The sequence below is a fragment of the Clarias gariepinus genome, chromosome 23, assembly GCF_024256425.1.
Source record: "Clarias gariepinus isolate MV-2021 ecotype Netherlands chromosome 23, CGAR_prim_01v2, whole genome shotgun sequence".
Lineage (NCBI taxonomy): Eukaryota > Metazoa > Chordata > Actinopteri > Siluriformes > Clariidae > Clarias > Clarias gariepinus.
In genome coordinates, this window is record NC_071122.1 from 18718166 (window position 1) to 18736647 (window position 18482).

The 18482-nt window shown below is 39.2% G+C and overlaps 1 protein-coding gene across 3 annotated transcripts in view; it reads right to left on the reverse strand.

Annotated features, from left to right (window-relative positions):
- Positions 1 to 450: 450 nt before the first annotated feature.
- kif21b (kinesin family member 21B) overlaps positions 451 to 18482 on the reverse strand; it is a 65513-nt gene continuing 47481 nt past the window's right edge. For 2 of the 3 annotated variants that reach the window (XM_053483759.1, XM_053483761.1), the window contains 8 exons: positions 15295 to 15431; positions 14113 to 14293; positions 13208 to 13372; positions 10859 to 10976; positions 10583 to 10753; positions 7850 to 8049; positions 6917 to 7048; positions 6064 to 6132 (listed from right to left, as the gene is read on the reverse strand). In XM_053483759.1, coding sequence (XP_053339734.1) covers positions 6949 to 7048; positions 7850 to 8049; positions 10583 to 10753; positions 10859 to 10976; positions 13208 to 13372; positions 14113 to 14293; positions 15295 to 15431 — 1072 coding nt within the window. In that variant the 3' untranslated portion in view covers positions 6064 to 6132; positions 6917 to 6948. Of the gene's footprint in view, positions 6133 to 6916; positions 7049 to 7849; positions 8050 to 10582; positions 10754 to 10858; positions 10977 to 13207; positions 13373 to 14112; positions 14294 to 15294; positions 15432 to 18482 lie in introns of all 3 variants that reach the window. The other variant, XM_053483760.1, reaches the window with a different exon arrangement.

Below are 18482 nucleotides of genomic sequence, written 5' to 3' on the forward strand. Positions count from 1 at the left end.
CAATAGAGAGCCTGAACTGTTTTAGCACTCGATAAAAAGCGCGCATTTGGATTAGCACAATCTTTTCTCATTATGTGCTTTGGTGGATTTTTCCTTTTGCTTTTTACAGATGGAAAGGTGAAAGAAGTCAATAAAAAGAAATTAGAAGGTGAAGATTTGTCATCACTCCAATCAAGCATGCAAATATTGAGCTAGATACAAACAAACGGAGAACACTTCGAGATTGTGATTGATCATGACATTTAGGCACCTGCTGAGGTTTACACCTAGGCAATGAGTCAAAAAACAACAACAAAAATAATAATAATAATAATAATAAAAAACAGACATCATCATAACAGACAAGGAGTCTATTTAAAAAAAAATGAAACATTAAGTTCTTCATAACACTGATAAAACCATGCATCAGAATTAAATATAGAAAGAAAAACATTCACTCCGTCTAAACAGTGATTTTGAGCCAGTTTTTATTTTTTGTGCAGCAATGCTTAATCAATCATTAAATAAAAATTAACTACAATATTTACAGTCAAGGTTTTTTTTTTTTTTTTTACACCCATATGCACATGTAAAAAGAACAGACAAACACCGCTGTCGAAACATTTCCAGTTCTTGGGAGGAGTCTGTGCAATAAAAAGGCACCTTTGACCATGTTGTTTTGCTGCTGCGTGATGAACCTGCTCTCTGCACGCGCCTTCATTTGCCTCCACTGATATCCATCAGCTAGAGCCAGGGCAAACTTTGATCTCTGCTCACCTTTCCTGTAACAAACGCTGGTTGTACAGTATATAGTAATGTATGTTTCTGATCAGGGACGTCTAATCTTCAGTCCTTTTCCAGTTATCATCAAAATTTATAAATGCTTTCCATATTGCATAAATGCAAAAAGTCAGAAAAGGCTTTTGCACAAAATTATATATGACATATATACACACACGTATACAGTACTGTGCAAAAGGTTCGAGCCATTCCTTAGTTCTTCACATTATGCATATAGTAAGAGCCAGACTTTCTTCTATTTTTAATGTAGTCTCGAGGAACAATTCTCCAGCTTTCCTAGTTGACTTTTTGGCCCTCATTTTGTGCAAATTTCTGGCTCCAGTCCCTCTATCTGACCAGTTTCAGAGAAATGTTTTTTAGTTTGTTAAGCCACACAGTGACCTGTGAATCACTCTCACTCACTCATCGTCTATGCCACTTTATTCTGTATACAGGGTCGTGGGTGCCAACACATTGCAGTGAACAAACACACTCACATACTCATTTACACACTACGGGCAATTTGGGAATGCCAATTAGACTAATCTGCTTTAGACTGTGTGAGGAAACCCGAGTACCCAGAAGAAACCTACCAAGCACGGGAAGAACATGCAAACTCCATGTACACAGAGGCTAAATCAAACCTGAGTAGGAATCCAACCTGGACCCTGGAGGTGCAAAGTGACAGTGTTAACCACTAAGCCACTTATGAATCAATCAATCATAAAAAAAATCTAACTTAAGGCATAAACCAGTGAGAAACAGATGCAGGTGATGACAGATGATCAGGCCAGTGATTAGTATACCGGGGGTTGGAACAGACGAGAGGGGACATTAGGTTGCTGTTGCTAAATTGTATTTTTAGGCACATAAAGAAATAAGGGGGGTCGAAGATTTGCACAGCACTGTACCTTTATATATGCATATCTGTTGGTATATCTTAAATCTATTCTTAATGATTGACAGATACAGTATGTCCAAAGGTAACAATCATCGCTGAGCATTTAAAGGGCAGCGCTGAGGATCAGTGTAAGTAAAGGTTTGGAGAAAGAGAGAGTTGGACCATAAGGCAAGGGTGGGCCGGCTACTCCCACCCCACTGTCTTCATTAAAATAAGAAAGCAGCAGCAGCAATGCAAAGCCCAGGTTAGTGCACAGATGATTGTAGATACCTATAGTCAGGCACTGACATCCTCCCATATGCAGAAAACGGTGCAGTGTTAACAATGTACAAGTTATTTCTGCCTCACGTTCGGGCCATGCAAAAACAGAAATACATGTAAACGGAAAGGAAGGAAATAAATAAGGATTTTGTTACATTGGGTTATAATGGTTATGTTTGTTTGAGCACCAAAAAAACAGCTTGCGAAAGCTGTGAAAACATTTTCGAATCTAGAAGTTGTTTTTCTACATCACACACTGTCCAAGGAGTTTACTGTATTGCGGTCGTATCCACAGCATAAAGTGGAGGCCATTAAATCCACATTTCATTCAATGCACACTTAGAGGTTATATCCCTCTATTTCACAGTCTCTGAGCACTAGCCAAATAAAGCTTCGTTCCCACTTATTCCATAGTCAACATTCGTCATGAAACAATATGAAAATAGGAATCATTCAAAAAAAAAAAAAGCTCTAAAATGCCTTCATTTCTACAAATGAAATGAATACAGCCAGACATACTGTACAGTCTCTTCAGCTAACTAATGAGGGAAAAGCTTTGGGAAAAAAAAGGATTTGTTTTTTAAAAAGCAAAGAAAAAAAATGGTATTTACTGTTGATGACTCATTAGTTTAGCAACAGCATTAAAAAAAGAGTAGGAATGCTGCAGGATGAAAAATCGAAGAGGAATAAACACAAACAGAATAAATATGTGCTGAAATTATCACAGTTCAAAAGCTTTGGCAACAAGTTTAGTGATCTGTAGCAGTGCTCCAAATCACTTGTTAAACTACAAATATGGTTTTCACAGGGTTATATAGCTTTAAAAAAAATCTATTCAGCGCTAAAAAGTACAGATAGAAAATGGATAGATATATAGATAGATAGTTAAAGTGTGTATTTTTGTTGTGTGTGTGTTTGTGATGCGGTTTCAGTGGTTTCAATACGCAGAAGCTTTGGAAAGCTTTAAGGAAGATGATGATGATTTAGGGGGGGGATGTGCCAATACTTTGCACACACTTCAAAAGAACATTCAGACCCTCCCTCTATCTATTTATATCACAAATCGCATAAACATTAGGCGTTTGTTTGGGCTGATGATGCAGTAGTATGTGACAAATAAAACAATACTGTGGTGTGTAGTAATAATCAGCATAAACAGTTGATTAGTTTCCAATAGACAGTTTTATCCTTCATTTACTACTCGCACGTGTAAACATCTACAGTTTTTTATTAATATTTAAAATTAAACGACGTATTGTTTATTAATTGTCACGTTTATTTTATGTTATGTCACATCACCAGTCTCTTTCTCTCTTTCTTCACAAAAAGATGCAGCTTCTTTATCTGCAAAATGATCCTGATGCCTTTTGTGTGTAAAGTTAACTTCTGACTTTTACAAAGCACTAGAACTGAAGACTCCTTCCTTGAATTTTAAATTGACCCATGATTACACGTAAACCTTTTTTTTCCTCTCTATTATGTGGTATGTCTACTACACAAGTCCCCTGTTACTATAGCAACAAAGATGAGCGCATTAACATAAACCTTGCAGCTGGACGTACAGTCAGAGCTTCTGTTCCTGGAAATGAATAAACCGAGCATAATCGAGAATTCAACAGCGCTGTGGTGTAATCTCATAATAAACACTGGGTTAAACAGCAGCTTGACATTTTTATAAGAAAACTGTTGTATTCACATAATAGCACGATGGCATCATTAAGACAAAATCCCCCATTCTTTGCTTGAGCAGTATCGTAATAAATATGCAGAAAAACTATAAGGGGGGGTAGTGGGAGGGGGGGGGTATGGGGAATCGGCTCACCGTTTTAATGGGAGACCGGCTCCTTAAACACGGCGCATTTTGCCACGATCTGTGCTGCGGGGCTTTTAGCACGGCAAACCCATCCCTCACAGCTGGAAATCAGAGCTTGGTCCTGACAGCCGAGCACCCACCGACAGCTGCTCCTACAGATATAGATGCGCCGGGGGCCGCACAGGAAAGATTAGGGTGATAAATATGTTTCATTAAAAAAGACAGTAAATCTGGGGGCCGGGAGAAGAGTGCAGCCCTGGAAGATGATGATTGATGCTCTAAAAATACATACCAGTGTTATGCCAAGACGCAACCTGCCATCGCCCACATACCCCATCAGGAGTGTCGGCTCCTCTGGCACCAGCAGGCCAGTTTCCTATTTCGTTTAATAAACAACTGTTTTTTTTTGTTGTTGTTTTTTATTTTAAAAGGTGAGCAGAGAAAAAAAAAATACGGCTTTGAAGACGACCTACTTCTCGACACTGCTCTCTGCATATTTTAAAGAGATGCAGTGGAAAAAAAGGAAATTGGGATGGATCCTATGAGATAATATCAGACAAAGACACAACTTGTGTCTAGACGAGGACTTTTAGACTTATTTGATGTTCCGCCGTTTTTTGGGGTTTTTGCTTTATATTTCACCGATTTTTAGGAATAAAATAAATCTATGGGACTGCAGATCTGGGGTTATCAGTGGTTTTGGTAAATAAAATCCCTTGGATGCACACACTGGTTTATTTTATGGTTATTATCCAACTATTTAAATATCAGGCATGTTTTACAAACACGTATAAGCCAGATTCTGACTATTTATTTGTGCTGTAATTATTATTATTCCTGACCTATCTGTCCTGATTCACATTATTTATAGGTTTTTTTTTTAGTTATTTAGATCTGGATTTAACTCCCCAGTCAGTTCAGCTAATGACTTTAAAATCTTAAAAACAACTTAGGATCATTTTCACAACTAAATTAGATTTTACTCATTGACCCCCAAATTGTTCCTCACAGACCTTCGAAGAAACCAGCCCATTTTACATCTCAATGAGAATTGTTGCTATCCTATTAAATATTACATGTAATCTTTTAGCAATAAGCAAAACAAAAAGTTCAGGATTTTTGCTTCACCCATTACGCATACATAGTGATTGATAAAAATGACTTCTATTAGATTACTGTACATTCTGTTAAACAGCACACCATTACTGCGATACCTTGGGGGGTGTATTTGCCATTTCCGGCATTAAACACCAACCGTAGTCACTCAGTTAGGTTAGACTGAACTGAACTGATTGAGACCTGATTCTCAGTAGGAGAAACCCACTAGAAGAAAATCTCATTCCACCTGCTCAAGCACTAGAGCCTTCATTAGAGCAAACTGTCGGTTTTATTGCACACTTCAGGCCGCTGCTGGCCCGAGCTTATTGAAGCCAGAGTCTAAAAGTGTCCGCTCAGCAGAGTGTGGATAACGGGCTTGCGGAGTTCAGAAAACGAAATAGACTGGGAGAAGGAAGTGGGCTAGAGCATCGAGCGCAAACATTTGACAGGGCTTCGGACCCCAAAACACATTTAAACCTGAGGTAGAACACTGAACTTTCACAGCACGGAGAACACAATTGTTTGAAAAAGGAGAGGAAGCTATACAAAGATTTCTTATGCGTGTTCAAGATTACGAGCGATTAAGAAGACACCAAGTCCTTATTAGATTGTATTAAAGTCATAATAAGTTGACACCTTATGCGGCTGTGCAAGCACTATTACGCAGTCACGTCATTTGTATCCAGACTCTCCAGAGAACCTCCACCAGATGGTAACAGATGAATCAAACTCCTTCTTGCTTCCAGTAGGACGCTTGCTATGATGAAGTCGAATATTCAGTCGATCAAAAAAACTGAAACATGTGTCTCTGGGGGGTTGGGGGATGGGATTTACCCCCACCATTTGGCTCAGAAGTGATTTCCCAAGGCCTCCATATTTAGCCTGGTTTTATCCTTGAAATAATAAATAAACAAAAACGGACAGCAGCTACATCTAAAGTGACACTTTTTTTTCTCTTCAAAAAGGAATTGGCACAGAAGGACACTTTCTGTAAATGTTTACGTGCGTGCCGTAAACACACACGCATTTCGTTATTTGGTGTGTGGTTCAAAAATACCAACAGGATGGCACTTTAGATTCACTATTGCCTTTATCTTCTTATAACCAATCTTCCATTACGAGACCTTTATCTGGCCCTGGAGCTCCAGATTGTGACCTCTGACCTCTGACCTCTGCAGACAAGCTGAGTCACCTTGCGGTCAGCAGCCTGACCAAAGGAACGTAGACTATCGTTGGCTTTCATTAAAGCTGTCACCTCTTCTTTGCAATCCGCAGGTTCCAGATCTTCACAGTCCTGTCACTGTGGGAAGAGAGGCAGAGTGATAAAAATGTGAGTGAACAGAAAATAGGAACAAGAGCAGGATGAATCTTCAAACAGGCTGACAGGAACTCCTCCGCAGCACGTATGTGGCAGACATCAAAACCGGAAGGTTACCACAAAAAGGAGCGTTAAACCTTTCTCTATTCTATTATAAACTGTGTTTGATTCTAGAGGAAGGATTTAACCCTGAGTGTGTGGGCTCTTATATAACACACACTTACTGTATGTCTAATAGAGCAGAATCCTCAAAGCTCTCTAAAAGAAGTTATTAAGTCTTCTACTGCATGACAAGTGTAGAGGCTATTTTAAATTCCTACTTTGCACTTGTAGTGAATTTGGTGGAATATAAAGTCACTTATTTAAGTACAACTATATTATATTATAGCAGAGAATAAGAAGCACCAGGTACTCAGGATTCAACGAGGCGTGAGACAGACAACAGTTCTCAGCTCTAAAGTTTGGGAAAGGACACAATTAAGAGGATTTATGCCCTCGGGTTAGACTCTATTAGACCTGCATTAGAGTTCTGTGCTTGGGAAGAAGAATCCTGTTAAAGGCAGTGAGGGCTAAAACTCAGTTTGTCATCCAATTTAAGTCAAGACTTTTTCTTCTTTTTAAAGAAAAAGTGGGAGAGTCAAAGAGAAAAAGAAAAGAACTCACACTGGGAGTGAAGAAGAGAGAGACCGCAGGAGAGTGCAAGAGCAATAAGAGAAGGAGGAGGAGAAGAGAGTGCAGTGAAGGGAGTGTGTGAGAAAGGCAGTACCAGAGAGCAGAGGCGGAGGGGGTTAGTGGAGCTCAGGGGAGGCTGGTGGCTCGGCCCTTGATGGCCAGAACACGGCGGGGCAGGCAGGGGGTCAGACCCGGAACATAGCTCCATAACTTCACCCGACAATCACTGTACACACACACACACACACACACCGCAATGTGGCCAGAGAGAGAGAGAGAGAGAGAGAGAGAAAAAGAGAAGACAAAGAGTGGGAGAGAGAAAAAAGTCAGAGATGGAAAGTGTGAAACAAACAAGTTGGAAAAAAAAAAACAAAGAGGTGATTGATATATATATATATATATATATATATATATATATATATATATATAGAGAGAGAGAGAGAGAGAAGAAAAATATATGAGAACAGAAGTAAAACAAAATAAATAGAAAAGAAGAAAATGAAGGAAAAAGGAATGAAACAGAAAAAGGCAGAAAAAGAAAGGAAGAAAGAAAAAAGTGAGAACACAAGTCAAAAATAAAGAAAAAAGAGAAGGTAATAGAAAATAGAAAACAAAAAAGAGAGAAACAACATGAGACAGGGAAAAAGAAAAAAAGAAAAGGGTTTAAAGGGGTTGAAAGAAAATTTGAGAGAAAGGAAACAAGGTAAAGACAAAAAGAGAAGTGGAAAAAAATAAGAGAAAAGAAGGAAAAAAGAGTGAGAGAAATAGAGAAAAATGAAAGAATGAAAGAAAAGGTTAGTAGCAGGTTAGTTAGGATGCAGAAGTCACTTGTGGAATGTTTGTTGTATTTACGCTCCAGACAGCAGGCAATAAGCTGCAGCAGCAGAGCTGTAATATTTCTAGGTTACATATTTAGACGTCTGGCTCGGAACAATATTACAGATAATGTGAAGAACCTAAATGGGTATTTAAAACAACCTTTTCTACATGTCTAGTTCAAGCATGAACTCTAGCCTGAAGTTTGTACCTAGAGGCAGTAAATATCTGTTTGGAGTTGGTGCAGATGGCGTTGATTGGGCTGTCATGGCCCTTGATTTCTCCAATAGGTGTAAAGTTGTCCACGTTCCAGACCTTCAGCATGCCCGCCCTGCAGGCACTGAGCAGCATGGGTCGCCCAGGCACGTAGGCCAGCGCACACACCCAGTCCTTATGGGCATTCGGGATTTGCTGTAAGGAAACACAACACAAAGCTCTGCTGAGTCGAAGCATCTGCTTTTAAGGAAGCGTTTTAATCAAATTCAATATGAAGTGTAAAAGTAAGTCTACTAATCAGGAAATGAAAGAGAGTGTCAGAATTATGGAGAGATTTTATGTTTCATACCCAGTAAAATGCAAGTAATTCGCCTGAAGGCTCACAAAGCACTCGTCAAACAAAATGTGTGATTGCTTGCACTGGGCACGGGATGAACTGCTTTGTCAATTGCATTAGCTCTGGACAATCCCATGCCACGTAATTACCTTGTAATATATTGAGCTGTCATAATCTGCAGTGAATACGGAAATATAAAACATTTCCTAGCATAAACTTCCCTTTACGCTTGCAAATTGTGCTCCTTTTTTTTTTTTTTACTGGCCCCTGCACGGAGGTACAACACGTCTAATATTGAACAATATTAACCTTGAACTGACTTTCCTGCTTCTACACATTTAATTAGCCAATAATAAAAGGAGAGAATGAGTCAATTAACATAACTACTTATACTCCAGAGATGCTCAGGCCACTGAGAACTTTTAACCACTTGAGCTTAGAAAACTAACCCAAATAGCTAAACAAGATGCAAGGGACAGGTTATCCAGCAATGTTTACTGCATCGAGGATCTCAAGCTCTTCTCAGTACCACAGAACAAGCAGTTAGTGAAATTGATGAAACATGAAATAAAATTCTAAGATGCTGTCATGGTTTCCAGCACAGTGAGAGCTGCTGTTTTTTTTCTGCATGCTTTTGATTATGTTTTAACCAACTGCTTTGTGCTGTTTCAGTGATGTCTCCACCCCATCCTGTCACTGGAACCCAACTGTGTCGTCCTGTGCTGTGTTCTGTTCTATCTAATACTGCATTTCTGAGAACTGTTGCTCTGTGATTTCAGAATTTCCAAAAATAAACACACTGATTATTATTATTATTATAATACTTCTTCATTTTTAAATATTTAGGTTATAAATCACAATAGTGAACTGTTAATTAAATTAAAATAATCAGTAAAAGGGTGGTGTGGCATGGTGGCATAGTGCTTAGCACTGTGGCCTTGCACCTCCAGGGTCAAGGGTTTAATTCCCGCCTCAGGTCTGTGTACATAGATTTAGTGCATGCTTTAGGGGCCCTATGGCACTCCGGAACTCCGGGCCTCCCGTGAATGTCGACAGGATAGGCGGTATAGAAGATGAATTATTGAAAAGTAACAGGATAATGTCCAGTGCAAATAAGTAATATTGCGATATACCTGAGAACATGTTAAACATACACATTACAAGTTCCTGTAAATGACCTTTTACCATAGAAACACAAATGTGCATTAATGCAAACATGTAATTTAAATTAGAACCAGAGCATATAAAAAAATCTACATCCTCTGACCAAAATAAACTATTACAACTAATCAAGAAAAAAAATAATAAGATACAGCTGTTAACCTTATAATCAACATCTGCTACATTTACACCAACGAGTCCGAGTTGCTCGTTTAAGCTTATGTATGACAAGGCATGGTTTTCCTGAACTGGAGCGCTTTATAGAGATGTGGCTCATCGTCACTATGCCAAGCAATTAGTTCTGCCCTTTTCCCAGAAAGGCAAGGAACATCTACACTGAGTGGGTGATTGCTTCGAAGCATAAGAAACCATTAAATCCCTGTCAGGAAGAAATCTCACAGCTGTTAGTGTGCCAGTTCTGTCACTACCAGTGGAAAATCAAGGAATTTCTACTCCGACTGACAATGTCCCAACTGGCCCAGTATAAGCTTTGGAGGACAATTAGTTTTTGAAGAAAAGATTTTAATAAATACTTTATTAGATACTGAATCCAGTTTAACCCCTGTCAAATATAGAAGCTGTGAGGCATAGGCAATTATCATCAGCAAGCCAGCTTACTCATGCTTTGAATCACAAGGCTAAACAGCGTATTTAAAATTCTCTCAAAGGAACAAGAGTTTTGTTTTTTCAATTTCACCTTGGCATTTAATCATGGCCATGTTAGAAGACAAACATAAGAAACGTAACACATTCATATATACAAGGTGTGTCCATGACTTCGTTTGAGGAATTTAATTTTTAGGAATTGCACACTCATAAAAAGCATTTTTTAAAATGTACAGCGCCATCTGTTGAATTTTGAGATAAACTAATGATTTTTTTTTTTTTTTAATGATATAAGGGCAATTTACATTTAAATTTCAAAGTAGTATATCTTCTCTTACCATGGACTGACTGCAATGAAACAAAGCCTATATGTAACCTCAAGCTTGGCCAAAAACATCTATGAAAACCCCATTAGAATTTGTTCACTAGTTTTTCCATGATGCATGCACAAACAAACAGAATGACAAAAATTCTATTCTAAATGTGTTTTATTACTCCTCTTACATCCACAAATTATTTTATTCGCAAATATGTTTAATGTACAGACACAGTTTTATTATATATATATATAGAAAACAATCAATACATCAAATCTTACATGCATTTCTGCTATTACTGCCATACCTGAATCAGTTCCTGCTGCTCCAGATCCCACTTTTTGATCCCGTTGTCACGGGAGCCGCTAAACAGCACGTCGCCGTGAACGGCCAGGCACTCGATGCCGTCATAGTGAGGCGGCTCAAAGTTGTGAGCCGGACCGATATTACCCTGCATGCCTTCCGCAACATCAAACACCTGTGAAAAGGTCACCATGGCACAAAGAGCATGAGCCTGCATGTTGCTTGTGCTTTCTCTGGACTGTGCATGGTGCGAGACGCGTGAACAAAGTGGCATGGGTACCTTCACATAGTGATCCTTTGAGCCGGTGATGACCTGGTCTTTGCCTCCACCGGAGTAGCCCACCGTTAGACACATGACTGAGCCGATGTGGCCTGTCAGCTTCCCTGAGGCCTGCATTCTAAAAAAACATAAACACATTCACTTCACTCACTATTAAAATCATATGTATTATCTAGTACGGAAAAGTGGCAGCACACACAGTTAGAACTCTGGGTTACTGATCAAACATGTTAAGAGTTCAAGTCCTAGCACCGCAATAAACCATAACCCTATATGCTTAGGTGTGCTGTATCCTGGTTAACCCAGTGCTCTGACCCCAGCTTCCTTACTGCGATATGCAAAATAAATAAATATTTAACTGTGCTGTAAGGTACATATTTATCAAATAATTGAATCCTAATTTTAGTACAACTTACAGTAAGTTTGAGTGCATGTCAAATATTTTCATGGCTAAGAAACATGTGTAAGTACAGGGGTTAATTAAAGGTGCACAATTAATACTAATAAAAAAAACTGACTTTTTGCTACTTTAAAAAATGATGAGTAACTGTGCTACATGTTTTTACACGTTACACGGTTTTCAGTAAAATTTAGGATTTTGTGAGACTATTGTCATTTTATTTAGATTAAACATTCTCTTTAAAGCAAATTTTAAAACAACGTGGGGGGAAGCCGCTTTGTGATTTTTTTTTAAATAAAATATAAAAAAAGCAAAATAATCAGGATTTATCCTTTTGCCACTAACCTACAACCCACACACATAAAAAAAACAGTCATTTTTAAGTGTTTCTTATCATGACACACAGTAGACACACAACAGAAACTCAAAATATCCAGCTACCCACTTGAGGCTTATGTATACAAACACTGAAATCACTTTTCAGGCCCTCGTTATGCCTCATGCCAACATGTTGTCAGGTTAGAAAGAAGCATAGTGTGTATCAGGTGTAAAAAACGCAGGTGGGATTGACTCGCATGTGGGAGCAAAAGACAAATTATACAGCGCTTTAAACTATGAGGGTGAGTCAGAAATTATCCGCACTCTTGCTGTGGAATTTGTTTTAATCAACTTTGTATTATTTTTGGACAAATGCTGACTTTTCCCATATAATCTCCTTGCTATTCAATAAACCTTATCCTTATGTCAACAAGCTTTCGTATTCATTAGGAAATGTTTTTCAGGCTGAGCTGTGAGCTACGAATGCACCACTGTCTTCAAGTCTTTATCAGAAGTGAATCTTAGTCCTGCTTTCAGGGGACCAAGCATGTGAAAGTCTAATGGGGCAAGATCAGGATTATAGGGAGGATGCGATGTTGTCATCAGCTGTGGACGTGAACGGCAGTCTGGCTCCTTCTAGATGGATAACACTTCTGCAACCTACCTTGAACTTTTCTACATATTCATACATGTTTCTTTGCAACAAAACACTTTCTCTCTACTGCGCACAAAGACTTTAATAAATAACAGCAGCAGGTAGACCCTCAGACCACAAAAAAACGAATCACTGCACGCTGCAGTTCTTTCGTGCAAATCATAACTCATACATTTTTGCCCGCACCACATTTATAAATTATCTGATGCATCACGTTCACACCTGCACAGCAGTGAGTAGGAAGACTGTAGCCTTGAACGGAAAGAGCTCATAAGTTGTAATATAACCGTTTTAATATTTTAATACTTTTGATCAGATACCTCACACGTTTCTGAATTCCAAAAGCAAGTATTTACAAGCCACATGGATTAGTAAATGTTATTGTTAGATTATTATAGACACAGCCACTGAGACACTGTATATAGTTTGACAGTTGAGGGATATTTTCTAACATCCAGCAGTATTAAAATATCTAAATGGATGCAGAGTTGTAACCTCTGGGAGTTATAACATTCATAAAGTTTGGATTTTTAACTACCGCCAGAACACGAGCTGCTGCTGTAGGGCTACAGGCTTAAGCACAGAGTTGACATTTAGTAAAAGTGACATTTAGAAAAACTGACATTCATTAAAACATTCAGGAAAGCTTTCGCTGTATGTTTAAAATTTATACATCATTACCTTTCCTTTTACGCCTGTTAAACACATAAACAAGCTGAAGAAAGTTTAATTGCACTGAATTAAGCCATGCTAAGCCCACATTTCCCACTTTTTATTTATTAACTCTTCCACACATTTGGATATATGTACAAATTAGCCAGAAGGCACATCCTGACTGTAGAGCTGTTAAAGAAAATCAGCATAATATAGCGAAGGGTACAGGAGTTCAGGTCACTTGAGAGCACGATGTACGTGTTCATGCATGCTGGTTCTTACATAATTAGCCAGATGTAGCAGGTTGGCCAGAGTTGTTTACCTGTTTAGGTCCCAGGTTCGAACCGTGTTCCCTGCTGCAGCGTAAAGCACGGAGCCGGATGGGTTCAAGGCAATCTGGTTGATCTGGTATTCGCCCTGGGTCGCAGTGATTGTCCGGGTGGTGGTGCCAGCACAGGCATCTCCTGACACAACCTGACCTGAGGATCTAGAATCAAAAAGAAGAAAGAATAGTAACTGGGACTAACTAATTGAAATACCTAGCATTAAAAATGTGTTATAAATAGCCTTTGTGTGTCTGAGGACTGATTTATAGTACTGTGAATTCATACATATGCATATTGCAAGACTGACCACCAGGGGCAGTGTCACATGAAAAACCTATACATTTAGACAAAAAGATTTGGCAAGAAACAGAAAACCAAAAATAATGTTGAGTCCCACGTTTTACATGAGGAATAAAGCATTAAATATGTTACTAACATCTAACAGATAACTAAAAAAACCCTTGCAGGATCAATATATAAACTGAATCAATTCTCACTAAATCAGTCAATTTTCTAAATGTGTTTCTAAAAAGTCTGCGATTCACTCGTCCGTAATCAGCAGTACTAATCGGCTTATGTAGTAAAGCATTTTATTTGCATTTCATTTGATTTAAGGTCAATTTAAAGTGAAACGGGAGATGCTTTAGATTTTTTTATTGAGTTGCTATGGTTACATCCCACAGTATATTGTGTCTATTGGGAGGACTTTGAAAGTATGAAAGTAAATTGTAAAATCCTCCAGGATCAAATTTATTGAGCGACAGTACAAAAAATTTAGAAAATATATTGTTATAGGTTTTGTTGGTGCACTTTGAAAACAGGAAAATAGTGTTTGTATATTTGTAGCTGCTTTTGTACCTGACCATGTTTGGGATAACCTGAGACCTGACGAGGTACTCACGTGAAGGTGCGCACACACTTAGCAGAGTCACGTATGTCCCACACTTTGACGTAGGATGTGGAGACAGTAAAGACCAAGCCGGAGCTGCTGCAGTATTTGACAGACACCACGTTGTTCGGATGTCCCCTCAGTGTCACTATCTCCTGGCCGGTCACCAGGTTCCACATCTTACATGTGCGGTCTGAAGGCGAACAGAGATTCGGGTAAAAATAGAGTGTTTCATTTTATTCTTCGTTTTTTTTTGTTTGTTTTTTTTTTTGCATCTATAGATGTTTTTTTTTTTATTTAAGTATAAATCTGTGTGGTTGCATAAATATCTTGTTAATGATCTTCCAGTATAATTTATAAAACTATGAAAGTGTGTTTCTAAGTTGAAAGAACCTTGCCATTTCTTTTTATAAAACTCACATAAAAACCCATATTCACTGTTAACTGTTGTGCTCCCTCTTTAGGGCTACAACCTGTTCTGTCTTTCCAAATTGTTGATGTTTCTAAAACATCAGTTATCATCTTTTATGCTCACCTGGGTAGACACGCTTAACTGAGTATCCTGAATAGCCCTAACAGCTCCACAGCCGATGAACACACTAATGTGGCTCTCTATGGCTCTATAGTCCATATGGTTTATGAGCTAACAAGCAGTATGTGCCATCAGGGCTCATTATGACGACAGGCTCCACTAATGCTTCTGGATCCATTTCACAACACTGGGGCTGAGAAAGAGGGACAAAGTACATTTTACCCTAGGGCAGTGACTTCAACTGTCCACTTTCCAGAACTATTATTGTACAGTGGAACGTTAAGTTTTTCATGAACAGAGTGGTCTGTGCATAACACTAATTTAATTGTTAAAAAAATCCTCAAAAACCGGGTTAAAAGCACAATCTTTCCTTTGAACAGATTGCACATTTTATCTTTTCCACTCTATGGTTCACAGGCACTTCTTCCACACTCGTTCTGTGCTTTGTGCATAATATGAGGCTGCTGAGAAGTTCACAAAGGAGTGTGGACTGTGGTAAGAAAGCACACAGAGAATGCAAACCAAATTGATTATCTGGCTGTGTGAGAGTTTGTTCTTAGGTCAAATACTCTAATATAACAAAAGCGTGCACGTCTGTGTGTGTGTGTGTGTGTGTGTGTGTGTGTGTGTGTGTGTGTGTGTGTGTGTGCGCATATGTGTACCTTTGGATCCAGTAAAAAGCAGCTCATCAGTAGCATCCAGGCAGAGCACCGGCTTGGAGTGTCCCTCAGCTACGGCCACGCACTGCAGAGGAGCTGTCCTACCCCCCTTCAGCCCTGACATGGGACTGATCACGCCCCTGCACCGAGATGCACACGTTCAGGAAATGCAAGCACATGCAAAAATGGTGTTTGCCTGGTTTATATTTGTGTGTCAAGATAATACAAAGCTTAGGCTTTTCTCTAAAGGCTGTTCTCTCACAAAGCCCTGTTTTTCCTTGCCTCCTCCTCCTCCATACCTCCATGCTCTATTTTCCTCCATTGTTCTTGAGTTCATTATCAGTATTGGGCTCCTTAATCTGCTTCATCAAAGCCCAGCTGGGCTACGTGTGACAGACAGAAATCGACCAAAACAATGGAAGTGCTTTCATATCCGAGGCAGGTGATAATTAAGGCCTGCTGAGCTGTTTCTCAAAGCAGCGTGAAGGTGATGAGTGGAACTGAAGAAACGTGGTGTGGAAACTGTAGCTGAACTGATATTCGAGGCACCCACAATTAAACTAGCAGAGGTTTTTTACTAATGCCAAAGAAAGAGGTGTCAGGATATCTGAGCCAGTGGCCAGAGTTGGCCTGCAGCCTCGCGGATTTGGTCGTGACCAAAATGAGAGTTGAGTGATGCCAGGGTTTACGCCTGACTGTGAGGATGAGAATCTTGGCAATAAACGAGCACAATTGTACACAGAGGACAATAAATGTCTATGTTTATTTCAGAATTTGAATCTGGATATTGTGAAATCAGTTTCTCTGGGGATGAGGTAATATATTGAATAAAATCCTCACATGCTCTGGTTGCAAGTGGATTTTAAACAGTTGTAGCAGTTTCACTTAAAATGATAAAAAAAAAGATGGTGCTGGAAAGAAAGAGGATTTTTTATATTAAAACCTGATCTGCTGAACTTTTTCTTTTTTTTCCGTTAAACCTTTCTTTCCAGAGTCTTGCTAACTGCCTGATCTGTTTAATTCTTTCACAACAGCAGCTTGTATCCAGGCTGTAAGATGTTATTACGCAAAATAAGGCACATGTTCATTTGATATCTAGGTGATTTTTATAAAATGCTAAAGATGACTTTTTAAATTGACCTTGTATGAGTTTCAAAATAGAGCAATTACTGTGCTATGCTTTTCTGCTTAAATGCTTTTGTGCTCCTTGAGAAACAACTAAGAAAAAAAACAACCATGTGAAGACAAATATGATAGTTACTTTTAAAGCCTTGATTATTTATTTATACCCTCAGAATCAAATATTTCCCAGAGACAGCCAGCGACAATGCCCTTTTTTATTCATGGACTGAACTTTAGCAAGATGCCCTTTCAATTAGGCATCACAGCCATCACATCACCTCTCTGGCAGATTTCCGCCGAGCCTCGAATTCATGCATCCAACTACCTTCACACTGGCTTGGCTCGAATCGCAGGTCCGAAACGATTAGAAGTAAGGCGGTCAGACAAGAGGCAGTAAGGGTTACTCGCCTCCATCTTGAGGAATGTGACCCACGACGTCAGTGCCGCACGCTCAGTCGCAGAAATGACAGAATTAGCATGACACCTGCCACGCTCGCTTGCATCAAAATATGGGCAAGACAAGAAGCGTGATGCTACGGGCAGCGGCTCTTCGAATAGCACCGAGATACTGATTTAACTACAACCTAAAACCTCACATCTGTCTGAAAATGATCGGAGGGCGTGCTATGAAAAAACTTGATGCGCCGTGACAGCTGGCAGTCTGTGTTTCTGTGAGGACTTCTGATGAACTTAAGCCAGAGGCAAAACGAAAGGCTTTATCACGGACCACTTGTTCAACACATTCAGTTTTTTGAGGTCACTGTCTCTTTAAACGGGCAGAAGGAAGTCCTTGAGGGACAACACTAATAAAAGGGAAGGTTGTTGTCACATTTTCGTTCAGTTGCTGTATATTTTATTCTTCTGTTCAAGTGCTGAGAAACATATGGGGTTTCTCATAGCAGAAGGAAGAAGAGATGGATTTCCACTGCATGTTAGATAGAAAGGAAAAAGGAAGCAAAACCAAAAAGAAAGCACCAATTGTCAACAAAGTTACTAATAGTTTAGTTTTGTTGTCAACCCTTTCCTGGGCCGAAAGCTTTGCAAGCTTCGCCTCCTAGAGCTTTCTTCGCCAATTAGCCCACATACTTCTACGGAACCTATGAGCAACCTGGCAGAGCTTAACAGTCCTTCTCTCCACTCTGCAAAATAACGAGGATCTCCTCTCGAGGCTGGCAGCATTCCCGGCGTGTCTGGCCTCGGGCCATTCTCTGTCTCTAGGAAGCCGTCCGAGTGAGACGGAAACGGAGTGAGAGATTCAGCAAGGGGAAAAAAAAATTGGTCTCCAGTGAGTGAACGTGAAAGCTTAGCTTCTCTGTGTTCTTAATAATGGCTGAGCCGCCATTCAGGGCATTTGGACGGAGGTGACAGGGGGAGATATGATTAAAGAGGAAACAAGGACATGGTGGCCAAGAGTAAAGGCTGGGAGCGTTTAAGAAAACTTAGGATGGGGAAAAAAAATTAATTGCCTGATGAGGATCATTATTGCAATTATCCAATCACCTAATCATGTATCACATTGTGCAGATGCAGGTTAAGTTAACTGTTACATCCAGGCAACATTTTCTTCACATGTCCAGTTTCAGTTTCCACTGATGGAAGAATGGTAACAGGTGTTAATGTAACCCTCCTGAGCCAGCTTGAACCAGTTCAGCTATTCTTCTCTCTGTCTCAAGCTTATCATGAAGGCATTTCAGCTTACATAATTGCTGCTCGCTTTTTGCTTTTCATGCTTGTGTGTGTAAACTCTAGAGGTTGTTGTGCATGAAAATCCATAGGAGGTTATGCTGCATTCACTAAGATCAATTATGATATTTGATGATCCTTAACTAAAGCTCTTAATCTGTGTTTGTATGATTTAATGTATCGTGCTACTTCCAAATGTTTGGCTGACTGGATAACTGTATAACTGAAGAAGGGAACAAGTGTACTTACTTATTATTCAAATAATAAAAAAAAAAATTTCAACATGTTCACTATGATAATAATTCCATATGCGGAATAAATTAGATAGCTTGAGTATAGGAATGTCTACTACACCGTACAGTTATACGTATAGAGATTTAAAAAAA